The sequence below is a fragment of the Vulpes vulpes genome, chromosome 5 (genome assembly GCF_048418805.1).
Source record: "Vulpes vulpes isolate BD-2025 chromosome 5, VulVul3, whole genome shotgun sequence".
Taxonomy (NCBI): Eukaryota; Metazoa; Chordata; class Mammalia; order Carnivora; family Canidae; genus Vulpes; species Vulpes vulpes.
In genome coordinates, this window is record NC_132784.1 from 18,628,160 (window position 1) to 18,652,641 (window position 24,482).

At 45.9% G+C, this 24,482-nt stretch overlaps 1 protein-coding gene across 1 annotated transcript in view; it reads right to left on the minus strand.

Moving 5' to 3' along the window:
• The window catches only part of LCT (lactase), a 38,724-nt gene extending 17,318 nt beyond the window's left edge, over window positions 1-21,406 (minus strand). The window contains exons 1-9 of the mRNA XM_072757409.1: window positions 21,323-21,406; window positions 19,596-19,679; window positions 17,392-17,491; window positions 15,201-15,279; window positions 13,193-13,343; window positions 9,636-10,475; window positions 7,048-7,693; window positions 2,609-4,177; window positions 1,526-1,794 (exon numbers count right to left, since the gene is read on the minus strand). Coding sequence (XP_072613510.1) covers window positions 1,526-1,794; window positions 2,609-4,177; window positions 7,048-7,693; window positions 9,636-10,475; window positions 13,193-13,343; window positions 15,201-15,279; window positions 17,392-17,491; window positions 19,596-19,679; window positions 21,323-21,346 — 3,762 coding nt within the window. The 5' untranslated portion in view covers window positions 21,347-21,406. The remainder of the gene's footprint in view (window positions 1-1,525; window positions 1,795-2,608; window positions 4,178-7,047; window positions 7,694-9,635; window positions 10,476-13,192; window positions 13,344-15,200; window positions 15,280-17,391; window positions 17,492-19,595; window positions 19,680-21,322) is intronic.
• Window positions 21,407-24,482: the final 3,076 nt, after the last annotated feature.

Here is a 24,482-nt window from a genome sequence, read left to right on the forward strand (position 1 = left end):
TGAACATTAACAAGGCAGGAAACCACAAATGTTGGAGAGGATGTGAGAAAGGGGAACCCTCTTGCACTGTTGGTGGGAATGTGAACTGGTGCAGCTGCTCTGGAAATTGTGTGGAGGTTCCCCAAAGAGTTAAAAATAGAGCTACCGTACGACCCAGCAATTGCACTGCTGGGGATTTACCCCAAAGATACAGATGCAGTGAAAGGCCAGGACACCTGCACCCCGATGTTTCTAGTAGCAATGTCCACAATAGCCAAACTGTGGAAGGAGCCTCGGTGTCCATCGACAGATGAATGGATAAAGAAGATGTGGTCTATGTATACAATGGAATATTCCTCAGCCATTAAAAATGACAAATACCCACCATTTGCTTCAACGTGGGTGGAACTGGAGGGTATTATGCTGAGTGAAATGAGTCAATCTGAGAAGGACAAACATTATATGGTCTCATTCATTTGGGGAATATAAATACTAGTGAAAGGGATTAAAGGGGAAAGGAGAGAAAATGGGTGGGAAATATCAGAGAGGGAGAAAGAACGTGAGAGACTCCTAACTGAGAAACGAACTAGGGGTGGTGGAAGGGGAGGTGGTCGGGGGGTTGGGGTGACTGGGTGACAGGCACTGAGGGGGGCACTTGATGGGATGAGCACTGGGTGTTATGCTATATGTTGGCAAATTGAACTCCAATAAAAAAATTAAAAAATAAAGTAGAAAATGTGATAAAAAAGGGGGGTATCTCCCCTGCATCTAAAAAAAACACCCCAATGTCCAGATGGCAGAATGTGGTCTGAGACTTCATGGCAACCCGGCAGTGCGGCCTGGGACGAGCCAACCCTCACCCGCCTCGGAAACATCAGCAGCTCTAGCTGGCTAGAAAACACCCCCGGCTGAGCACACCGAGTCAGGTCAGCTCACAGCGCTGACCCCGACCAGGTTCCACGAGCGCGCACAGAGCCCCCTCTCCTGCCTCAGAGGAAATAAACGGAGGCAGAGGATACAAAGCGGGGACTCCCCACTAACTGCCTGGGCCAGTCCCTTTGCTTTTTATCTTTTATTTTTCTGGGAAAAAGCAAAACCCCTATATCTTCTGTATGAGTGAGTTTGGTTTGGCGTGCGTCAGCTAGCAACGTGATGCCGTCAGGACACCGAGACTAGCCCAGGCCCACGTGACAGCCATTTTGAGCAAACTGCCGGCTTGGAAGGGACTAGGTAAGAAATAAACATATTCCAGCAGAGAATCTTCCTGTTTGCATGTCTCTGCCTGAGTGTTCGTGCCCAGATTCACCTGCTCCATTTCGCCTGCCAACACCTGCCTCAGCATGGCCCTCGAAACCCTGCTGGTCTGCCTGAATTTGGGGATGTGAGGAAACGGGGCTGAAGGAAGAAGGCCTCCCAGACCCCCTGCACGCCATCTATACTTCCCTCCCCAGGGCTGTGAGAATCCCGTGTCCCTGCCCTCCCAGCCCCGAGCCAACAGCCTGGCACGTACGCAACACATGTTGCTGAACTACCCTGGACTTCTCACCTGATACGCAGCAGTGGCCGCACTCCAGATGAAGCCCTCGGGAAAATGTCCATAGAGAAACTCATCTTCCTTGGGCAGCGGCATGCCGTTGTTGGTGATGACCTCTGTGTAGTACCTGGCGGAGGCTCTTGCCGTGCGAGGCCTATTTCTGTTGTTGAAATCAACATGGTACAGTCCAAACTTGACTGTGTAGCCATTCAGCCAATCAAAGTTGTCCATCAGAGACCACGCAGAATATCCTCGAAGGTCTACACCGTCAAGTCTATAGGCTGGGAACATTCCAAAGGGAGCAGAGAAGAGCTTTACACCAGGAGGGTGAGGTCCCCAAGAAGCCCGGCCAAGACTAGCATCTCACTCAAGACAATAGCCTCAACCATTAACCTGTGCACACAGCGAATGTGTGCCCAGACAGACAAGTCACCTTGTCCTTTTTGCCAGCACTGGTGCCCTCATAGCAATAATTAATGACTGATCTTTGCAAAATCATATTCTTTTGTTGGGGTAAAGGGACATATCTCAAATCAAGAGTCTCAGCGCACTTTAGAAGTTAAACATACAAATGTGAATTAGAGAAGGGTTTCTTGTTCTGGAGTTCGTGGAACTCACCAGAATATAAGCTCCATCCTATCTTTTTGTTCACTGCTCTTAGGATAGAACTTGTCACATAGTGGTTGCTCAATAAGGAATGGATGGACCCACGAAAATTCTCTGTATGCGTGGGAAGATGACCACATCCTTTTTCCGGTTTCCAAAGGGATACGTAACCCCAGATGGGAAAAGAATTATGGAGTTAGGGCCTAAGAGAGACTTGTCAATGGTGTGTAACCCACTCTGTCAAACCATGTCAGGCACATGACATATGGCTGCTGAAGATTCTGTAAGGGGGATAGGAATTCTCACATATGGGGATGCCCGGGTGGCTCAGCGGTTGAGCGCCTGCCTTCAGCCCAGGGGCCCCAGGATCGAGTCCCGCGTTGGGCTCCCCGCATGGGGCCTGCTTCTCCTTCTGCCTGTGTCTCTGCCTTTGTCTCTGTGTCTCTCATGAATAAATAAAATCTTTTTAAAAAATGAATTCTCACATACCTTTCAAAGCTTCATTGATGTAGGTTTTGTGATAAAATATCCTATCGGTATCGTCCACTTTGGGATTTCCCAGCCCCACCCCGTTTTCAGTGATGTAAATAGGGATGTCCCCGTACTCTTCCTTGATCCAGTTGAGCAGCCTTCGCGTGCCCCAGGGCGCAGCTCTGTTCACGGCCGTGGAAGGCCACGAGGAGTCCTCCTCCTCAGTGGTCTCCCGGTCCTCTTCATAGGAGGGTGGATTTAACCTGGGTGTCTTGTGCTGCACGATTCTGGAGGAGTAGGTATTGAGGCAGAAAACATCAGCTGTAGCTCGGATGTAGCTCTTCTCTTCCTCGGTGAAGCTTGGCAGGCGGGAGGTGGCTAAGTGTTGAAGTTCACTCCTATTCCCCACTTTCCACTTCATGGCATCAGGATAGTCTCCATTTCGGAAAATAGGGTGGGCGAACCAGCCCAGGGAAAACTGCAGGGTTCGGTCAGCTGCCTCCACGTCCCTTGGGAGCTCCGGTGACTTGGGCTCTGCCCAGTGTGTACTGAGGCTCAAAGAGATGACCCCCTTCTGTTCCTGCCTGTATTTCTCATCATAAGTGTGATAGACTTTGGCATGAGCTTTGATAATTGCATGGCCAATCCTGTAAGGTGCCCAGCCTGGGTCTTTCACCTTTGGAGGAAAATCCCCTGAGCCGTAACCTAACCATGCCTGGTATGTGGGCTCATTGAAGGTCATCCAGAACTTGACTCTGTCCCCAAAGGTCTGGAAACAAAAGTCTGCATAGCTGTTAAACAACTCAATCAAGGAAGGATTTTCCCAGCCTCCAATATCCTGGAGGGCCTGGGGCAGGTCCCAGTGGAACAGGGTCACCATGGGTGAGATGTTGCTTGCCACCAAGCCATTGATCAGTCTGTTGTAATAATCAACACCATATCTGTTGATAGAACTGTTTCTCCCTGTTGGGAAAATCCGAGACCAGGAGAGAGAGAAGCGATAGGCCTTCACCTTCAAAGCTCGAAGCATATTCAGATCGGCATCCAATTGGTTATAGCTGTCACAGGCGATGTCTCCGGTGGAATTGTCTTTCACATTGTTCCCTGGTGTGTGGGTGAAGTTATCCCAGATGCTGGGACCTTTGCCATCAGCATCCCAAGCTCCCTCAATCTGATAGGCTGATGAGGACACGCCCCACAGAAAGTCATCCCGGAAAGTGCCATGGTAGAACAAATCTCTTTCAAACTTGGGTTGGTTGGAGAACTTTTCCCAAACTACTTTAGCCTTGGAGGGCACGTCAGATGGAAAAGGGAAGGCTCTGATTTTAGGTGGAAAGTCGGCCATACTGGGTGGTGGCAGGCTCTTGACTACCTTGGGAAGGAAACCGTTCTTTTCAATGACGCTGGTGAAAAAGTAGCCAGACTCCTGGCTCCTCCCAGGACTCCTGGGAGTCCTTGGCTTGCTGCTGTCATTGAAGTTAACGTGGTGCAGCCCAAACCTCTGGCTGTAACCAGAGGGGCCTTCGAAGCCATCTATGAGGGCACGAGCAATGTAAGCTCGAACATCCACCAGGTCCTCCTTGATGGCTATGGGGAAAAACATAACTCAGGATTACTTTAAAGTCTCTATTACTGATGTTGCTATTTAAAGGTTTTCCTTTTGATATGCACATTTTGGAGGGGACTTAGGTTACCTCAAAATGTTAACCCATTTTCCCCAGAATAAATAATAGAAAAAATCCACAAGACTCTACAAAATCATCAGGCCACATCTGTGGTCATAAATCTCAGTCCAGAGGAGCATCCCTGTCTTAAAATGAATATGAGAATGTGTCCCATCTGCTATTATTAGGGCTCCCTGAATTTTCATAGAATGCATAAATATTTAAAATATACTTTTGTTTTTCCTCATATTTAGCAATACTGACATAAAATGATCACATATCCCATCTTAAAAAAGAGAAATAAAGCCTACAGTAAGGTATTTCCTGGTACAATGGGTTGAATAGTGGTTCCCAAAAAGATATGTCCAAATCTTCCCATACCAATGAATGTAATATTATTTGGAAAAGGGGTCTTTGTAGATGTAATAAAGGATCTTAAGATGAGCTCATCCTGCATTAACCAGGTGAGTCTGAAATTCAATGACAAGTATCCTTAAAAGAGAAATAGAAAAAAAAAAAAAAAAGAGAAATAGAGAAGGTCCACATGAAGATGAAGGCAGAGATTGGGGTGATGCAGCCACTAGCCAGGGAATGCCTGGAACTACCAGAGGCTGAAAGAGGCAAGGAAGGAGCCTACTCTGGAGACTTCAGAGGAATAGTGGCCCTACTGACATCTCCATTTTGGACATTTGGCCTCTAGAACCACGAGAGAAGGAAAAGAAAGAAAAGAGGGAAAGTCTAATGAGTCAACCACAAACCAGCATCAGAGTAAAGCAATGTCTTTGGGCTCAAAATGGGAACCAGCAAAGTATTAAGCCCTATTTTTATCAGGTTACACAGCCTCTCAACAAACATTGACTGTATAAGAAGTAGATCATTCATGTATTTTATATAGTTCATTTAATCATTCAATAAATAATTTAGTAAGCACCTACTTCATCCCAGTCTATAATAGTCTCTGGGAACATAAAGATGAACAGGAGCCTCATAGGTTAGTAGATATTGCTTAGACAGAAATAGAAAGGGAAAAAAAAAAAAAGAAATAGAAAGGCCTATGGTGGGCAGCCCGGGTGGCTCAGTGGTTTAGTGCCACCTTCAGCCCAGGGCGTGATCCTGGAGACTCGGGATCGAGTCCCACGTTGGGCTCCCTGCATGGAGCCTGCTTCTCCCACTGCCTGTGTCTCTGCCTGTGTCTCTGCCTCTCTCTCTCTCTCTCTCTCTCTCTCTCTGTGTGTCTCTCATGAATAAATAAATAAAATCTTAAAAAAAAAGTCTGCTTTATGGGGACACCTGGATGGCTCAGTGGTTGAACATCTGCTCAATGATGAGAAACAAGTGTTAGTTAAGAGGTGAAGAAAACATACTCTCATACACGGCTGGTGGGAATGTAAATTACTAGAGCCACTGTGGAAAACAATATGGAGCTTCCTCAAAAAAATTAAAAATAGAATTACCCTATGATTCAGTAATTCCACTACTGGGCATTTACCCAGAGAAAACAAAAACACTAATTCAAAAAGATATATGTACCCTGTTTATTTCAGCATTAGTTACAACAGCCAAATTATGGAAGCAGCCCAAGTGTCTATCAGAAGATGAATTGATAAAGAAAATGTGGTATTTATATATACAATGAAATATAACTCAACCATAAAAAAGAATGAAATCTTGCCATTTGCAACAACATGGATGGATGTAGAGGGTAAAATGCCAAGTGAAATAAGTCAGTCAGATAAATACAAATACCATATGATTTCACTCATATGTGGAATTTAAGAAACAAAAAAAGGATACAAGAGACAAAGACTTTTAAGCATAGAGAACAAATAGTTACCAAAGGGGGTGGGGGGATGGGTGAAACAGGTGAAAGAAATTATGAGCACACTTATCATGACCACTAGTAATGTATAGAATTGTCAGATCACTATACTGTATACCTGAAACCAATATAACATGGTATGTTAACTATCCTAGAATTAAAATTTTTTAAAATTGTTAAAATACATGAAACTGTGCCAGGTTAAGAATGATTCTGTAGATATGAATTAATTGGATTAAAGTGAAAGATGTGGAATGTAGATTTTATAGCTTGTTAAAGGAGATGGAGATTAATGTGGCCAGAACAATGAGGGTTTAATGGGTTGGAGTCCCATGCTATAATGCCATCGTCATCCTATATTGCAATTTTCTGTGTGCTTCTGTAGACTTTGATTATCCTATGGGGAAAAGAAGATATTTGTTCAATATTTTACCCTTATGGTCTTGTGCAACATGTGGTATATAATTGTCACTGAATACATTTTTGTTAAACGAAGGCATTACAAGATGATGAGTCTTGATCAATGGATAAGACTCAGATGGGCAGAATGTGGAAAGAGGCATTATAGGGAATAAGAACAAAGAAGCAGAGACTTGAGGCTTCTGGAGGAGACAAGGGGGCTGATGTGAAGGATTTCTGCTATTACTACTAACACTACTTTTTGGCTTCATTTTCTTGGTAGATTCTCTTTGTCTCATCTTTTTTTTTTTATGATTTTTTTTTATTTATTTATTCATGATAGACATAGAGAGAGAGAAGCAGAGACACAGGCAGAGGGAGAAGCAGGCTCCATGCACCAGGAGCCCGACGTGGGATTCGATCCCGGGTCTCCAGGATCGCGCCCTGGGCCAAAGGCAGGCGCCAAACCACTGCGCCACCCAGGGATCCCCTCTCTTTGTCTCATTAAACAAAACTCTGAAGACTTGGAGAAGTACCACCCGCCTTCCCATCACCAGCATATCCACTTTTCTTACCCTTGAGCACCTCATTGATATATTTATTGAAGTAGTCTACTCTCAAGGAATCCTCAAAGAGATCTTCGGTCTCCCCTATAGGCATGCCATTCCCAGCCAGGTAGATCGGAACTTTTCCTCTTGTGTATTCCAAAGACACAAACTTTAACAGCCTCCTTATGCCCCAGGGCACCACATAAATCCAAGGGGATGAGGTCTGGGGCCATGCAGGGTCCACATGTTGGGAAAAGCCTCCAATGGCATCATAGCTGGGGATGCAGGAATCTTGTTGGGTTTTGCTGATGAGGCGGGAGGTATAATGAGACAGACCCAGAAAATCAGCAGAGCCTTTCAGGAGCTGCTTCTCTGCTTCAGTAAACTCAGGGAGCTGGGCCACAGGACTGGGGCACTGTTGGTTCACCTGTTGGATCCGGGCCTTCAGGGCAGGAGGGTAGTCTCCATCCACAAAAATGGGGTGTGCAAACCAGCCCAGCATGAAGTGCAAGTAGAGTTCCGAGGCTCTGACGTCCTCGGGCCTCTCTGGGGACAGAGGCTCTGCCCAGTCTGAGTTCAACACAATGCCTACACGTCCCTGCTGCTGTGGACGATAGTATCTATTATAGAGGTGCCAAACTCTGGCATGAGTCTTGAGGATCAAGTGAGCCACCTTGTAAGGAAAAAAGAAGGAAATACAGTGTTTAATAACAACCAATAGCAAAGCCAATGACAACCATGAATCAATAGCAAGTCTACAACACCAACAACTAGTTAGCACCAGTGTCAATGTTACCCATGTTAATGACAACATTATCGCTGAACATGTCCACCAATGTAAACATCAGCAAGTCATCGACAAGTTAATGCCAATGTCAACAAGTCAACAATATCAACAAGCAGTTAAGACTGATGTTAAGTGTCAATTGATCAACATGGACAATATTGACATTGACATTATCATCAACACCAGTGCTAGTAATACCCACAATGCAGACAACAAAGTCAGTAAATCAACATCTACAAGCTGCCGCCACCACCACCGACAGGTCAATAGCAATAGCATCAAAAACCATGTTTCATAGTAAACATTGTTAATGAATTCTCTCGTGAATTCCTCACAACCACCTTATCTGGCAAGTATAGTTATTCTTACCACTGTACAGATGTACATCTGTACAGATGAGGGAAACAAGATGGGAGGGAAACAAGAGGGAAACAGGCAGGAAGCCTGACTCTAAGCCTGTATTCCACCTCCCCACTGCTATTCGCCTTTGTCTCAATAAGTACTTACTAATTCATCATCAACGAATTTGGGGGAATTATTTTAGTTGACATACAAGGCATGGACAAGTCTTTTTAGCCTACCTGTCCTCCTTTCTACTTAGTGAAATCTAGGAAAAAAACACAAGCCTGGGAATTTCTTTATAGATTTAACTCAAGGTCTTACAAAAGTCAACCGCTTCCCTTGGCAGAGCACTGTGGGAAAACAGGCAAAAGCAGGGTGCCTGGAGCATAACAAACTTAGATTTGAATCCTGACTTTGTCACTGACTTGCTCAGTAAACTCAATCTTCTCAGTTTCCTTGTCTGCAAGAAGCGGTAATTATGGATCCATTCAGGAGGACTAAGTAAAATCGCGTATACAAAGCACAAAGTAAAAACTGGAGTGCAGGAGCGAGTGCTTAGCTTCCTTTCCTTTTTGGTTTTTATCATCTGAAGATGATGACACTTATTTTTGAGGAATTTCCTATCAAAATATGCTCTAGGAAGTCAAACTCCTCACTGCTTCTCACGTTCCAAATGTTAGTCCTTCACTGGGTCCTAAACACCAATGGCAAACTGTGGTCCTTTCCAAAAGGCAGGAATGCTTGCCTTCCAGTCTGCGCCAGGGGTGGGGGGCTCAATGCCCTATGACAACCAGCAGATCCGGCCACTGTGGCCGTGTAAGCACACGGGAAAGTGTTCAGGAGGGACGCCTGGGGGCACAGTGGTTGAGGCGCTGCCTTCTGCTTAGGTCGTGATCCGGGAGTCCTGGGATCGAGACCCACATCGGGCTCCCTGCATGGAGCCTGCTTCTCCCTCTGCCTGTGTCTCTCTGCCTCTCTCTCTCTCTGTGTCTCTCATGAATAAATAAGTGAAATCTTAAAAAAAAATAAAAATAAAAATAAAAAGTGCACTAAACTGAGTGCACTGAGTACACGGTCAATGCAAGGGAGCTAGGACTGGAAGGAAACACGGGCAGGATAACAAGGCCAGTGGGCGGCCTCCGTCCCCTCACCCGGCCCGGTGACCGGTTCAGGGAGCTCCCCATACCTCTCCCCTCCCCTGCAGGGAGCACCCCATACCTCTCCCCCCCCTTGCAGGGAGCCCCCCAGAGCTCTCCCCCCGCTGCAGGGAGCCCCCCAGAGCTCCCCGCCCCGCAGGGAGTCCCCCAGAGCTCTCCCCCCCCCCGCAGGGAGCTCCCCCCCCCCAGAGCTCTCCCCCCCCGCAGGGAGCTCCCCCCCCCAGAGCTCTCCCCCCCCGCAGGGAGCTCCCCCCCCCCAGAGCTCTCCCCCGCCCCCTGCAGGGAGCTCCCCCTCCCCCCCCCCCCCCCGGGGCCGGGGCCACTTGTACCTCGAAGGAGGCCACCCCCGGGTCCGAGATGCCCGGCGGGTGCCGGCCGCTGCCGTAGCCGGCGTAGCTCGTCACCCACGGCTCGTGGAAGGTCACCCAGAGCTTCACGCGGTCCCCGAAGGTGGCGAAGCAGAAGGCGGCGTAGCGCAGGAAGGCGTCGGCCACCCTGCGGTCGCGCCACCCGCCGAGCCGCTGCAGCGCGCGCGGCAGGTCCCGGTGCGAGAGCGCGGCCGCCGGCTGCACGCCCGCCGCCAGGAGCGCGTCCAGCAGCCGCCCGTAGCGGGCCACGCCGCGGGGGCTGGGCGCGCGCCCCCCGCCGGGCAGCAGGCGGGACCAGGAGATGGGGAACTGGTAGACCTGCGCGCGCACGCCCCGGGGCAGGGCCACGTCCCAGGCCGCCGCCTCGTGGCTGGAGCTGTCGCCGGCCTGCTCGGGCGTCGCCGCGCCCCCGCGCCCCGCGGCGTCCTCGGCCTCGGCCCAGCCGCCTGCCGCGGTGAAGGCCCCGGTGGAGACGCCCCAGAGGAAGCCTTCGGGGAAAGCGTCCTGCAGGAAAGCGTCCCTCTGCGCCCGCGACTCGTTGGCGAACGTCCCCCACGCCCCCCGGTAGGCGGAGCGCGCGCCCCCCAGGTCCTGCGGGGCCGCCGGGCGCCGGGCGTCGGTCCGGGAGCAGGGCCCGCTGCGGGACGGCAAGACAGAGGGACAGGGCCTGACTGCGCGCAGACCGCACCGCGCCCCCGAGAGCCCGAGAGCCGGGCCTCGGCGGACCTCCCAGGAGCCCGGGGGCAGAAGCCAGAAACCACCCACAAAGTCCCCACAGACGGGGAGAGTACTACCAGGCCCCTTCGGAGGGCGGTGATTTTTTTTTTTTTTTTTTAGATTTTATTTATTTATTTATTCATAGAGACACACAGAGACACAGGCAGGGGGAGAAGCAGGCTCCACGCAGGGAGCTGGACGTGGGACTCGATCCCGGGACTCCGGGAGCAGGCCCTGGGCTGAAGGCGGCGCTAACCCGCTGAGCCACCTGCAGGACTCCAGATGTTGTGTCCAGCCTGCTGATCCCCGGATCAGCTCGTCCTTGAGTACTGTTTGCCTCTGATGCCATCCTTTTTTTCCTTAACTATATATATAAACATAGCTAATTGAGGCACCTCCTGGCCCAGTGAGCTTAAACATCAGACTCTTGATTTCGCTCAGGTCATGATCCCAGGGTCCTGATGGTGAGCTCTGGGTTGGGCTCCTGCTTGACATTCTCTCTCTCTCTCTCTGCCCTTCCCCCCCTGTTATAAATACACACAGACATACATACAAGCAGCACAGCCAATAATAATGATGGCTCTAATTCATTATCCCTTGATTCTGTGCTGGCCACTGTGCTAAGAATGGTCCCTTGTGTAATTTCACAATTTTATGAGACAAGCACTATATTTATTCTTATCCTGCAAAAAGGAAACAGAGACTGAAAGAGAGAAAGAAATGAGCAAGTTCTAGGCATCAGTGGACCAGTACCTATTTACCAGCGGGCACAGAAGTAGTTCAATAATTGAGCTACTTGTATAGGTCTACTGATAGGCACCAGCTAAACAGTAACCCTAGCTTTTCCACCCGGACCTGCCTGGGGCGCTGTAGGAGCATGGTGAGTGGCAGGCCTTGCTTCATGCTGCCTGGATTATGGACATAATGGCAAGCACTCAACCATCCATCCTGGACCATAAAGTAGAAGCCTCGTTAAGGATGACAAAACAACAAGATAGGAGCCTGGATTCCTGATCATTGTACCTACTCTAGATTATCCATCTCCAGCCTTTTTAATGTAAATGAACTCACATCTTATTTTCTTTTAAATGAGAACTCCTAGATCACACAGTCTGCAAATCTCAGGGCAAAGTCTGTGCTTTTAACCACATACCACTATATTTGTGTGTAGATGTTTATGTATTTTTTAGTATTTCATATTTCAAATATACATTCATCCTAATTTATATATAAGATAGAATACAAAAATGCTATCCTTACACAAACACAGTCTATTTTCTATTTTATTTTTAGTCCATTTCTCTCCTTCTGTCTTCCCTTCATTTTTTTTTTTTTAATAAAATGGCTTTTTTCTAACATTTCAAAACAAACCCTCAATTGATTTCCCAATCTCCAAGTTCTGGCCCGCAGGCTGGAAAACTGGTTTATACTGCGGCAGTCACATCAGCAGAGGGCAACCTTGAGGAAGGGGTCTGTGTAGATGGGTGTGTTTGGTCTGAGGAAGAAAATACATGGAGTGGGGGCCGCCAGGGTTGGGGATGGGCAAGGAGGTGCAGTACAAGAGCACCTCCTGTCCAAGGGCCGTCATGTGGAGAGAGGATAATGTTTGTACTGGGTTGGCCCAGAGCACAGAACCAGTAGAAGTGACAGGGATACTGCACAGGGACCTCCATCCCACAGAGGAAAACCTGAATCTTCCAAACCTGAGCACCTCTTCTTCTCTGAAGCATCTGCTAACATATTTACCAACACAGCAGTCGGGGAGGGAATGATCTATAGTTATGGATTATCCATAATATATACAGGTCTCTGGAGCACAATCAGGGACACAAGTGACATCCATTCAATGGATAGCTGCTCTGACCCAACCCTCCTGACCCTGACTGTCCTCCTGGCTTGGAGGAAATGAGGTCTTGAAGAAATAAACAGCCCCTCGGTAAAATACAATTTGCCCTAAAGGCTCTTTGTTGTTGTTTAAAATTGTTTATTTATTTAAGTCATCTCTGCACCCAACTTGGGGCTAGAACCCATGACCCCGAGATCAAGAGTCACATGCTCTTCTGACTGAGCTAGCCAGGTGCCCCTCCATTTACTCTAAAGGCTTTAATGCTGGGAGTCCAGGGTTTGCCTAACTTGAGAAGAGATTTAGCACACAAAGCCTCAATCCCTATGCCCAGGCCCTCCATAGGGTCTGTCCTTCCCCTGTCCCCAGCCTCAGAGCATCCCAGATAATGCTCTTTCTCCCCTGTCTGGGGAGCAGTGCTATGTCTCCTGCCACAGTTTAGTGTTAAAGTCATTTGTGGGCCTGTCTCCCCTTTGAGGTTTAAAATTCTCAAAGAGAAAATGATGTTAGTCCTGGTGGAAACTGACACCCCCCCCCCCTGCACCTGCCCCTAGTGGGCTCTCCACCAACGTCCATCTGAATGAGGACCCCCGGCTATCAGTTTAATGTTAGCCAGTTTTGGACCTTTGCTTCAGGCCAAGGTTTAGAGGAAGAACCTTGGAGCTGGTGTCACATGACATCTTGTTATTTTGCAATCCCCAAGCTTTCAGGGTAACCCTTTTATTATGGCCTGTTGAGTTCTATTTTCTGAAAAGACATAGCCCAGCACTCATCCACTGACTCTGAGTGTGGTCAGGGAGAAGTTCTGACCTATCTCCTCTTTCCACCGTTCATACTCCCTGGACAAAGCCTTACATGCAGCAACTGCTTTGGGTTTGTTGATTTAACCTGCTGGCTTGAAGTGAGTTGAGAGGACAAAACAGAAGGAGATATACAAGTGTTGGGAGAGGAACAGTACAAAGAGCTGGTAGCAATAGAAGCATATGGCCTGGGACAGGGCTGTCCCAGCAAAGTCTAAGGTGAAGAGCAAGAACTCTAGCTGAAAGTCTGGGAAGCCAAATGATTCTTTCCAGTCTATGACCTTCGTCAACACATGGTGCATGAAGCTCCTGCAGGTAACATACCCACGGGAGGCTGAGGGTTCTGGAGAACAACCCGTGATGGTTTCCATACCATCCTTTGCTTCCTCACTTGAGAAGCATGTTAGATTATGAGTGTGTGAGGGTGTCATTATGGGAGTAACCTCAAACCTGTTCTAATTTTTTTTTTAATATGCCACTTACAATTTGGGTACTTCAGTCATTCAGTAAGAAATTATTTGCAACCCCACTATAGATTAAAACCTCTCAGGGGCATCTGGATGGTGCAGTCTGTTAGGCGCCCATCTCTTGATTTCGGCTCAGATTGTCATCTCATGGGTCATGGGATTAAGCCCAGCATTGGGTTCTGTGCTCAGTGTGGAGTCTACTTGGGTTTCTTTCTCTCCCTCCCCCTCTGCTCCTCCTCTCCTTCCTAGAACCAAGCACCACGTTGGGACCAGGAACAAGGCCACCCACTCATGTTAGGGGCTTTTGTTACTACAAGAAGCTTAATCAGGTGCCACCATAACAATACTTATAAATGTCTGGGGTTTGCCTCAAAACAATCTGGCTCAAGAGGCACCTGGATGGCTCAGGCGGTTAGGTGTCTGACTCTTGATCTCAGCTCAGGTCTTAATCTCAGGGTCGGGAGTTAAAAACAATAGCAGCAACAAAACTTCCCCAGTCTGGCTTGAGAAGGGGAAGGTAGGTGATAGTTGGAACAAGATCAGCCATGAGCCAATAGCTTTTGAAGTTGGGGATGGCTTATTATACTTTTCCTTCTATGTCTGGATATATTTGACATTTTCTATAATAAAAAGTAAAAAGAGGAGGTCCTCATTCAAATGGAACAAGTGACTTTCCTCCCATTTCTAAGCCATTTCACTCTCAAAGGAAACATTTGAAGGTTGACATGTTGTTTGTCATGTCAACCCTAAATTATCTTTTGGGGGGAGGTTGGGTTTGGTCATTTTTTCAACACCATGTTTTCCTCGTCTGAGGGGTCAAGGGCCCCTGAGAGACACCGATAAAACAACTTCCAAAGGCAGGCAGGCAGGCACATTATTTTCTGAGTCACCTGCAACAATGTCCCTTCTTTACAGATAAGGTGCCTTCAGCTTTGAGAAATAACAGATGCAGCATGGCACCGGGGAGATCTTAAAAAAAATAAATAAATAAAACCTCTCATGTGAAAAAAGTCACTGAGTTAGGCTTTTGCCCCACTGCAACAGCTGAATCTCCTGCCTACACTGTCTCCTTGTGGGAAAGAGGTTTCACAGTTCGTAGGAGGAAACAGGTGCAGAGAACTCACCTCACATACTCAGACCATGTACTCTCAGGGGGTGGTCAGATCTATCTTTAACTCTACCTCCTACAAGATCTTCAACTACAAGGCAGTTCAAATCCCAACCCAGCTTGTTGTGTGCACTTGGGCGAACTGCAAGGTTCACAAGTGCAGAATGAGGAAGGAGAAGTGAGGATGCAGAAACATGTGGGCCCAGGGTAAGATGCAATAGAGCCAGGCTCCCTCTCTGCTGTCCCTCTGAGCCTTTGTTTCTCACTTCCACAGTGGCCAGGATAGAAATCACTGGCCAAGAGATGCCCGGGTGGCTCAGCGGTTTAGCGCCTGCCTTTGACCCAGGTCCTGATCCTGGAGTCTCGGGATTGAGTCCCACATTGGGCTCCCTGCATCGAGCCTGCTTCTCCCTCTGCCTGTGTCTCTGCCTCTCTCTCTCTCTGTGTGTCTCTCATGAATAAATAAATAAAACAAAACAAAACAAAATCACTGGCCAAGAGGCAGATGAAAACAGTCCCATTAAATGACACATGTGAAAGATATTCTTCAAATATCAGCTATTGATAGTTCAACAGGAAATCTAACATTACCTTTTCTTGGAACTTGGTGAACAGCTTAGGAAAGTATTAAGATCAAACCCAATGGTGAGATTCTGGTTTTCATTTATGGCTGTAAAAGAAGAAGTTTAATTAACACTCTCTGAAACCCAACCAACAATATTCAGGACTACAATCAATTGTTTTCTTATTTATACAACACACCCAGACTCCAAGCAATCATTCTAAGCTCCCTTGAAAATACCAGGGGCTAAAGATCTAAGGAGGTCAGGAATTATTTCCATGTACTTAGAATAATGGTTCTCAAACCTCTGTGTGCATCCAAATCACCTGCAGAGCTCATTAAACACAAATTGCTGACACCTCGCCCCATCCCCAGAGTTTCTGATCCAGTGCATCTGACATAGGGCTCAAAGATTTGGCTATCTAGCAAGTTCCCAGGTGATGCTGATGCTGCTGGTCTGAAGACCGCACATGGAGAACAATTAATTCAGAAGAACTCAACAGAAAAAGATGGATTTTTTTTTTAATTATAGTGAACTATGTATAAATATAAAATTGACTGTTTTAGCCATTTAGAAAGGGACTGAACTTAACAGAAATCATTATGCCATCAAAAGTGAGTTAGGGTGAGAGTTAAGTTGTATCTTTGGGGAATGGCATGAGGCCTGTGAAGCCAGCCGAACCCTGGTTATAGGTAGAAGGGCACTGACTTCTGCCATACACTGCCTTATAGGGTGACTGGAATGAATATCAGGACACCCACGAACCTGCCCTTCTCTAGGAGCCCTCAGCCCCTGATGCCTTAACACAATTCACCTTTTCCTTGACCTGATTGGACCAGGAGTGATCTCCTGATCCATGGCCCACGAATCAGATTCATTCTCATGAATTTGAACTAAGAGACACAGAGAAGATTGTCCATGAGCTGTGGGTTCGGCAAGGTGCCTACCAGGGCCATGTGCAAGCTAAGGTTATGGGAGAAAGAACAAGGGTAAGCAGAGGTGGGCCAAGGTGAGAGATCCTGGAGGGAGGGGTAATGAAAAGGGACCCTCAGGCACAGAGCAGTTCCCATATTTAGACCTGAAGCCTGAAGCCTGATGGTCTTTATTTCCACAAGATGAAGGCATCTCTGTCCTCTTTATACAGAGCCTCTCTTCTTTTTTGAGTTAATGGGATGTAAGGGACCAATAATACAAAGGCAAGGGACACTAAACCCATTTGGGGTGGGCTCTCAACCGGCCCTCCTCCAGTCCCTCTTCTGGTCCCTCCTCTGGTCCTTCTTCTTATTGGAACCCCAGACTTTTAACACTGCTACTCCCCAAGCCAGTGCACCAAATGTCATTCAAAACTTCTCCATCAAAAGGGGAACCCTCTTATCCATGGTGGGAATGCAAGCTGGTGCAGCCACTCTGGAAAATAGTATGGAGGTTCCTCAAAAAGTTAAAAATAGAACAATCCTATGACCCAGAAATTGCACTACTAGGTATTTTCTAAGGGATATAAACAGTGATTCAAAGGGGCACCTGCACCCCAATGTTTATAGCAGCGATGTCCATAATAGCCAAACTATGGAAAGAGCCCACATGTCCATCGATAGATGAATGGATAAAGAAGATGTGGTATTTATGCACAATGGAATATTTAGCCATCCAAAAGAATGATATCTTGTCACTTGGAATGATGTGGATGGAACTAGAGTATTATGCTAAGCCAAATAAGTCAGTTAGAGAAAGACAAATACCATATGGTTTCAGTCGTGTGTGGAGTTTAAGAAACAAAACTGATGGAGATGCCTGGTGGTTCAGCGGTTAAGTGCCTGCCTTCAGCCCAGGGCGTGATCCTGCTTCTCTTTCTGCCTGTGTCTCTGCCTCTCTCTCTTTCTTGGTATCTCTCATGAATGAATAAATAAAAATCTTTAAAAAAAGAAAAGAAAACTGATGAACATAGGAGAAGGGAAGGAAAAGTTAAAACAGAGAGAGGCAAACTCATAAGAGACTATTAACTATAGAGAACAGTTGATGGAGATTGGTAGGGAATTGGCTAAATGGATGATGGGCATTAAAGAGAGCACCAGTTGTGATGAGCACTGGGTATTTAATGTAAGTGATGAATCACTGAATTCTACTTCTGAAACCAACACTACATTGTATGTCAACTAACTTGAATTTAAATAAAAACTTGGAATGAAAGAAACAAACCTCTCCATCAATGGTCCACTCACCTTTGCGAATGCTAAAGAGCAGCCCAGAGTTCTTCCTGGTGGAAGGGCAGTCCTGGAATCTTAGATTGAAGATGAAAATGTTCACTTTTGGCTCAATAGTCTGAAAAAAATAAAAGCCAGCAAGTGAATGGAAACTGCCTACAATAAGTCTTTTGATAATATAGACAAATTTTCAAGATGAGAAGCTATAAACACTCTGGTTTTGGAAATGTTCTCTAGCCAGGTCAATTAATAAAGGGGGCAGACTCTAGGCTCTGAGGGAAAACAATCTACACTTTTCAGTAACATCAGCCACCCTCCTCACTGACCACCAGCAAAGAGAGAGGTTCAACATGTTACAAAGCTCCTCCCAGAATCAAGCACCACGTTGGGACTAGGAACAAGGCCACCCACTCGTGTTAGGGGCCTTTGTTACCACAAGAGGCTTAATCAGGTGCCACCATAACAGTATTTATGAATGTCTGAGATTTGCTCCAAACCAATCTAGCTCAAGAGGCACCTGGGTGGCTCAGGCAGTTAGGTGTCTGACTCTTGATCTCAGCTCAGGTCTTGATCTCAGGGTCGGGAGTTAAAAACAATAATAGTAACAACAAAACCTCCCCAGTCTGGCTTGAGAAGGGGAAGGTAGGTGATAGTTGGAACAAGATCAGCCATGAGCCAATAGCTTTTAAAGTTGGGGATGGCTTATTATACTTTTCCTTCTAAGTCTGGATATATTTGACATTTTCTATAATAAAAAGTTAAAAGAGGAGGTCCTCATTCAAATGGAACAAGTGTGACTTTTCTCCCATTTCTAAGCCATTTCACTCTCAAAGGAAACATTTGAAGGTTGACATGTTGTTTGTCATGTCAACCCTAAATTATCTTTTGGGGGGAGGTTGGGTTTGGTCATTTTTCCAACACCAAGTTTTTCCTCGTCTGAGGGGTCAAGGGCCCCTGAGAGACACCGATAAAACAACTTCCAAAGGCAGGCAGGCAGGCACATTATTTTCTGAGTCACCTGCAACAATGTCCCTTCTTTACAGATAAGGTGCCTTCAGCTTTGAAAAGCTAACAGATGCAGCATGGCACTGCGAGAAAGCATTTCTGGAGAACATTGAGGGGTCAGGCAGTCTTCCCTGGAAGGGATAATGAAAGTTATCTTGTTAAGGTAAAAAAAAATTCTATATATATGTGTATATATATATAGATTTATATATATTATGTGTATATATATAAATCTATATATAGATTTATGTGTATATATATATATTTTTTATATATATGTGTATATATATATATTTATATATAAAATTATATATATATATATATACACACACAGAGAGAGAGAGAGAGAGAGAGAGGTGAGTGTGTGTGTGTATATATATATATAATCTTGTATAAAAATCTACACAAGTGGCTTTGTACCCACCCCTGCAGAAGCAAGAGGAAGGCAGGGATGAATGCTGGTGGCCAGGCATCCCCAGAGAGGCCTATGAGAAGGCAGTAAGGATAAAAATGCTGCTAGGACTCTGAAAGGCAGAAGAGAAGCCACTGGATGTACAATCCATTCTAACCTGTCAGAAGGTGGGATAATGGTCAGGACTCCAGGGAATTTGGAATTTGTCTTCCTCAAGGAAGTTGCTCAGCAGAGACCAAGCATAGGAGAGAAAGCTAACAGGCAGGTAGGTGGCATCCAACATACTTTAGTCACAATCACTAGACTTGAGGAAAACTATACCAGGAACAGGAAAAAAGAGCCTGAGGTTACAGGAAGGTCCCCATAGCTGGCATCTGATTTAGCAGACCTGGATGTGAAAGGTCTTTTTTCAGTTGTGGTGAAATACACATAACATTTATCATAGTAACCATTTTTAAGTGTATAGTTCAGTGGCATTAAGTACATTCATTTCATTGTACAACCATGACCACCATCCATAAAATGCCTTTTTAAATCTTAGAACACCAGAATTTCAATTCTCAGTAGGTTTCTACACAAGACACCCATGTAAATATTTAACAATATAACCTTCATTATCCCTTCCAGGGAAGATTGCCTGACCACTCAGTGTTCTCCAGCAATGCTTTCAGGAGATCTCTCCTGGCGCAACTCTGCTGCCCATGGGTGCAAGCCCAGTATACACATCAGCCAGGACATTAAATGTCTAATATGCTGCCAGGAACCCTCTCCACTCATCATCAATATGGGAAATGGATCAAATTACCTGTAATTTACTCAGCTTCTGTGGCAAACTTGCCTCACTTTGGCATTCATAAGACACATCAAGGGAGAGGAAATCAACAGCATCCTAGAAATAAGTAAATAAGGTCGTTAGAACATAAGCAATTTCAAGACAAACCACTATTGAGAAATATCCTTTTTCCTTTCTCCTCCTATTACTAAACTGATACTCCAAAGTGAGATTTTTCAAGGAAATAGCAGGCAGAGGACAAGCTGGGACAGATAAGAATGTGTGTGTGGGGATGTGCCTGCATGTTGCTGGGAATATATCACCACATACTCAGCAAAGTGCATGATACATAGTAAGTGCTGGATAAATGAATATGATAAAATGAGTGAATGAATGAAGTACAGTATGCCAGAAATGGTAGGTTCCCACCCAAGAGGTGAACACTAAGAGAGTCAGAGGCCAGAACTGCCCTGGTCAACACCCTCCTCACAGCCTTTCCATTTTGCTGGAATGGAGACAGTGGAGTCCTCAGACACCCACAGGACCTCAGTGATCTCTCCAGAACCTACTGGTGTTTTGGGTTTCATTTTAATTGTAGGTTATAGTCACTAGCCACTATCAGGGCACAGTTTAAAGTCCCCCCCTAGTGGACCCTAGCTTGGTCCATAGTGTTATCTGAGAACACAGCTCTCATGGTCCTGGACATACCCCTCAGCACGGTCTCTGGCTTGCATATATTCTAAGAATTTCAGATTTACAGAGTCTAAACACATAAACATGCCACTATGATTCTCTCGCTGCCTTTATCATGAGTAGATCATCACCCATCATCTCTCCTTCATGGATGATCTGTTCCCTTGGAAAAAAGACCCTGGATAATAGCATCTGATGACAACCAAGTGCCCTTGGACCTTCAATAACTGACTCACCACTGGCTCTCTATGGCTTTCCTAATCAGGTCATCATCAGTGCTTACCAGTCCACACAATTGCTCCACTTTGCTGAGTGCCACTCCCAACCCTTCTCCCCCCCCCTCCCCCGCACTCAACTCTTACTTTGTCAACTCTCTACAACACAGAGTCCTTGAGTTCCTACCCTTAAAATCACTGTGCTCAGCACAGTGGATGAAGAATTCATATTTAAAGAGGGGAAAACCACAGAAGTTTACAACTAAATGGAGGGTATTAGTAAATGCACCAATTGCATGAGAAAATACAGAGTTAAAAATGTTAAAAGCAAAGTCCATACTAGTGGTCTTCAAACTCACCTGGGAATCTTGGAAAGCCTATGAAGACTCAGGACAGTCTCTCCACATTAAGCCTCGACCTGTATGCGCTTTGCTAGCTCTCCAGGTGAGTCTGATACATAATACTTGGGAAGTGCTGGTCTAAACAGAGGGCTAGGTGTTCCAAGTGGGGAGAGAGCACATCAGGTTGAGCAAGGGAGTATTATTTAAATGAGGCCTCTGGATGGAAAGTATATGCATATGTATGTTGTAATTTTTTCCATAATTTATTATAGAAAATGTCAAATATATCCAGAATTTTGTTGGCAGAGATTTGAGCAAAGCTAGGATAGGAAGCACACTGAGGGTGCATGCCAGAGAGCAAGAGGAAAGCACAGCATACACATTGGGAAAAATAGGAGGGGAGACCTGAGAGAGAGCAAGACAGCCTGACCGAGCCACCCTCTGGAAGGCCCTGAGGAATCTGCACCAGTTCCTGCAATCTGTGGCAAAATACGCATAATATAAAACTTACCAAGTTCAGTGGCACTAGGTACATTCACATTGTTGTGCCACCATCACCCACCACCCATGCAATGCATTTTAAAATCTCTGAGTGAGTACTGAGTGCAGCTTCCCAGTAAGGAAGTGATAAAAACTGTATTCCTGAAAAATCCAGAAGCAGTAGGTGGCATAAACTGGGACAAAGAGAAGAGATCTGTTCAAAGGCTACTGCTCAACAAGCAATTTTCTGATCAGCACTTTGGTCGTCTGGTTTCATAACTGATAGAGGTTATTACCTCTTATAAATCAATTTAGATGGCCTTCTGGCCAGTCAGCCTCAGAGCTGGTTATTCAGAACCTTATCACATCTGGATTTTAAGTTCCTGAGCTGGTAAATTTCAAGACCGGACCCTGACCTATGGGGCCTCCATCAGAGCACAGACACCAGTGTCTGGCATATGGTACTGTGGTATCTATACAGCACCCTGTAAAATGCTGCAAAACGACAGAAATCAGCTTTTTTTTTTTTTTATGACTTTCCTACTTCCCAGCAGCCAAGCTTACAAAGTCCAAATCTATTCAATTCTCAGATTTTTAAACTTTTCTTATTAAAATTATAGTTAAAAAGTTATGTTTAGCAGAGGCAGAAACCAAGATGCTCTAGGGAGAACATTATTTAAAAAAACAAAACAAAATCCCTTACTCTTCTTTTTATCTGTTTTGATATAAACTGGCTTCTCCTCCAGTAAGCTATTTTGGACTCAATAAAAAATCGGGGGTGCCTGGGTGGCTCAGTGGCTAAGAGTCTGCCTTTAGCTCAGGTCATGATCCTGGGGTCTGGGGATTGAGTTCCGCATCAGGCTCCCCCTGGGCAGCCTGCTTTTCCCTCTGCCTGCATCTTTGCCTCTCTGTGTCTTTCATGAATAAATAAAATCTTAAAAAAAACTCAGAGCAAACAGAGGCATTTGACTTCTTTGCATAGGTAAAAGCTAACACTTGCCAAGCAAGAGCTGGGGTTGCAACAAATGAGATTTGGTTTGCAAACATGAATCTAGAGAATGGACAGCACTCTGAAGAGGCACTTGGAAAAATGTCAAGCCAACCGATGAAAACTTCGTTTGTGTTCTAAAAGTAAAATCACAACTTTCCTCAGACATTACAAATGCTATTTTTGGAGGCGGGGGCGAGATTGTCATTACCTTGGCAAGGGAAGATGTGGAGGGTTGCAGCAGGATCTCCGAGATAGCTTCAGCTCGGAGGACCACAGAGAGCTTTCCACCTAAAACCAACCAGAGGAACCAGGTGAGCTGCAGGTGAGCAAGGCTGCATGCTGGGACTGCAGGAGCTGCCTGGGGACTCATTCCCTGTTCCACGTTCACCGATTTAAAAAAAAAAAATTTATTTATTCATGAGAGATAGAGAGAGAGGCAGAGGAAGAAGCAGGGTCCCCGCAGGGAGCCTGATGTGGGACTCAATGCCTGCACCAGGATCACTCCTTGAGCGGAAGACAGACGCTCAAATGCTGAGCCACCCAGGCGTCCCAATGTTCACCACTTTAAACAGGATTTTTGAAGACATCACTTACATGACTTTACCCTAGCTGAAACAGAAAGATAACGGGGGGGCTTTAAAAACAAAAAAGTCCTGGGACATCTGGGTGGCTCAGCAGTTGAGCATGTGCATTCTGCTCAGGGCATGATCCTGGGGTCCTGGGATGGAGTCCCTCTCGGGCTCCCTGTGAGGAGCCTGCTTCTCCCTCTGCCGGCGTCTCTGCCTCTCTGTCTCTCTGTGTCTCTCATGAATAAATAAATAAATAAAATCTAAAAAAAAAAAAAAAAACACCCAAAAAAGTCCCTTTAGAGAATGTTTCATCTAAAGCAGGATTCTGAAATGTAAGACACTTGTTACTCTTTCAGAATAAAAGCAATGACCCTGCGCTGCCCCTCCAGAGTGTAAAGACAGTGAGGTGAGAACGGCTTTCTTACCTTCTCTTTGAAGGCAGGGTGCTATCCCGACCTGGTGTTTTCTGGTCCTTGTTCACCGTGGGGACTGCAATTCAGCCCCTACGGTGCAATGGAGGGGAAAACTAGAGGACACCTGCAGCGTGTACCCACTTGCTGTGATCCCCCTCCCCCACTGGGCTGAGCTGGGCAACAAGTGTATTTAACAAGCCTCCCAGCTGCTCCTGATGCAGTGGTCCTCGGACCACTGTTGGAGAACCACTGCCGCGGCAGCGATTCTTCAGCTGTTTGTCTTGCTCTGTGACTCTTTCCTGCACCTGCGTCTTTCTCTCCCACTGGATTGTGTGCTCATTGAGGAGCAAAATTTTAAACATTTCTTTAACCTCTCCAGATACCAACTTCAGCACTGGATACATAGCAGACCTGTAGTTTGGAAACACTAAACAAAAACTGGATAAAACCAGAGTTTGAGAGTTAAACTGTAAGGCTGTGTGCCTGACTTCATTTCATCCGAATTCTGTACAGGAGGAAGATCTGCTGAGACAACGAAGCCACCACTAACAACTACAAGAGTGGCTGGCTTTTTTTCTTTCCCTTTCTTTCTTTCTTTCTTTCTTTCCTTCCTTCCTTCCTTCCTTCCTTCCTTCCTTCCTTCTTTCTTTTCTTTCTTTCTTTCTTTCTTTCTTTCTTTCTTTCTTTCTTTCTTTCTTTCTTTCTTTCTTTCTTTCTTTTCTTTTTTCTATAATCGCTTATGTCCAACCTGGGGCTTGGACTCAGAACTCGAAAGATCAAGAGTTGCTGGCTCTTCAAACTGAACCAGCCAGGTGCCTCCAAAGGGGCTTATTTTGATAAACATAATAGAACTTTGAAATCTTTTGAGCAGAGAATATCACTTAGAGACAAGGAGTCCTTGTTCTGATAAGATAGCACTATTATCTAGTTATTCAGTGATTGTGTTTAATGGTTCCATCTGGCCTTTCACAGATTTCCGAGCTTCCATTCATCACATCAGCACACATGGAACACACGACTTGTGTTTAACATTTTAAAGTGTACAATTTAGTGTCATTGTTAGGCCAATGAAATGAAATAAGAGTACATATATCCAGAATGAACTCACAAATCATTTCTATTTGACTTTGCAAGCTGCTTTTAGAAGTAGAGTGAACAAATGTACTTGAAGTTCCAGAAATTCCTATATCATACAAAATAATCAAACTTCCTCACTGT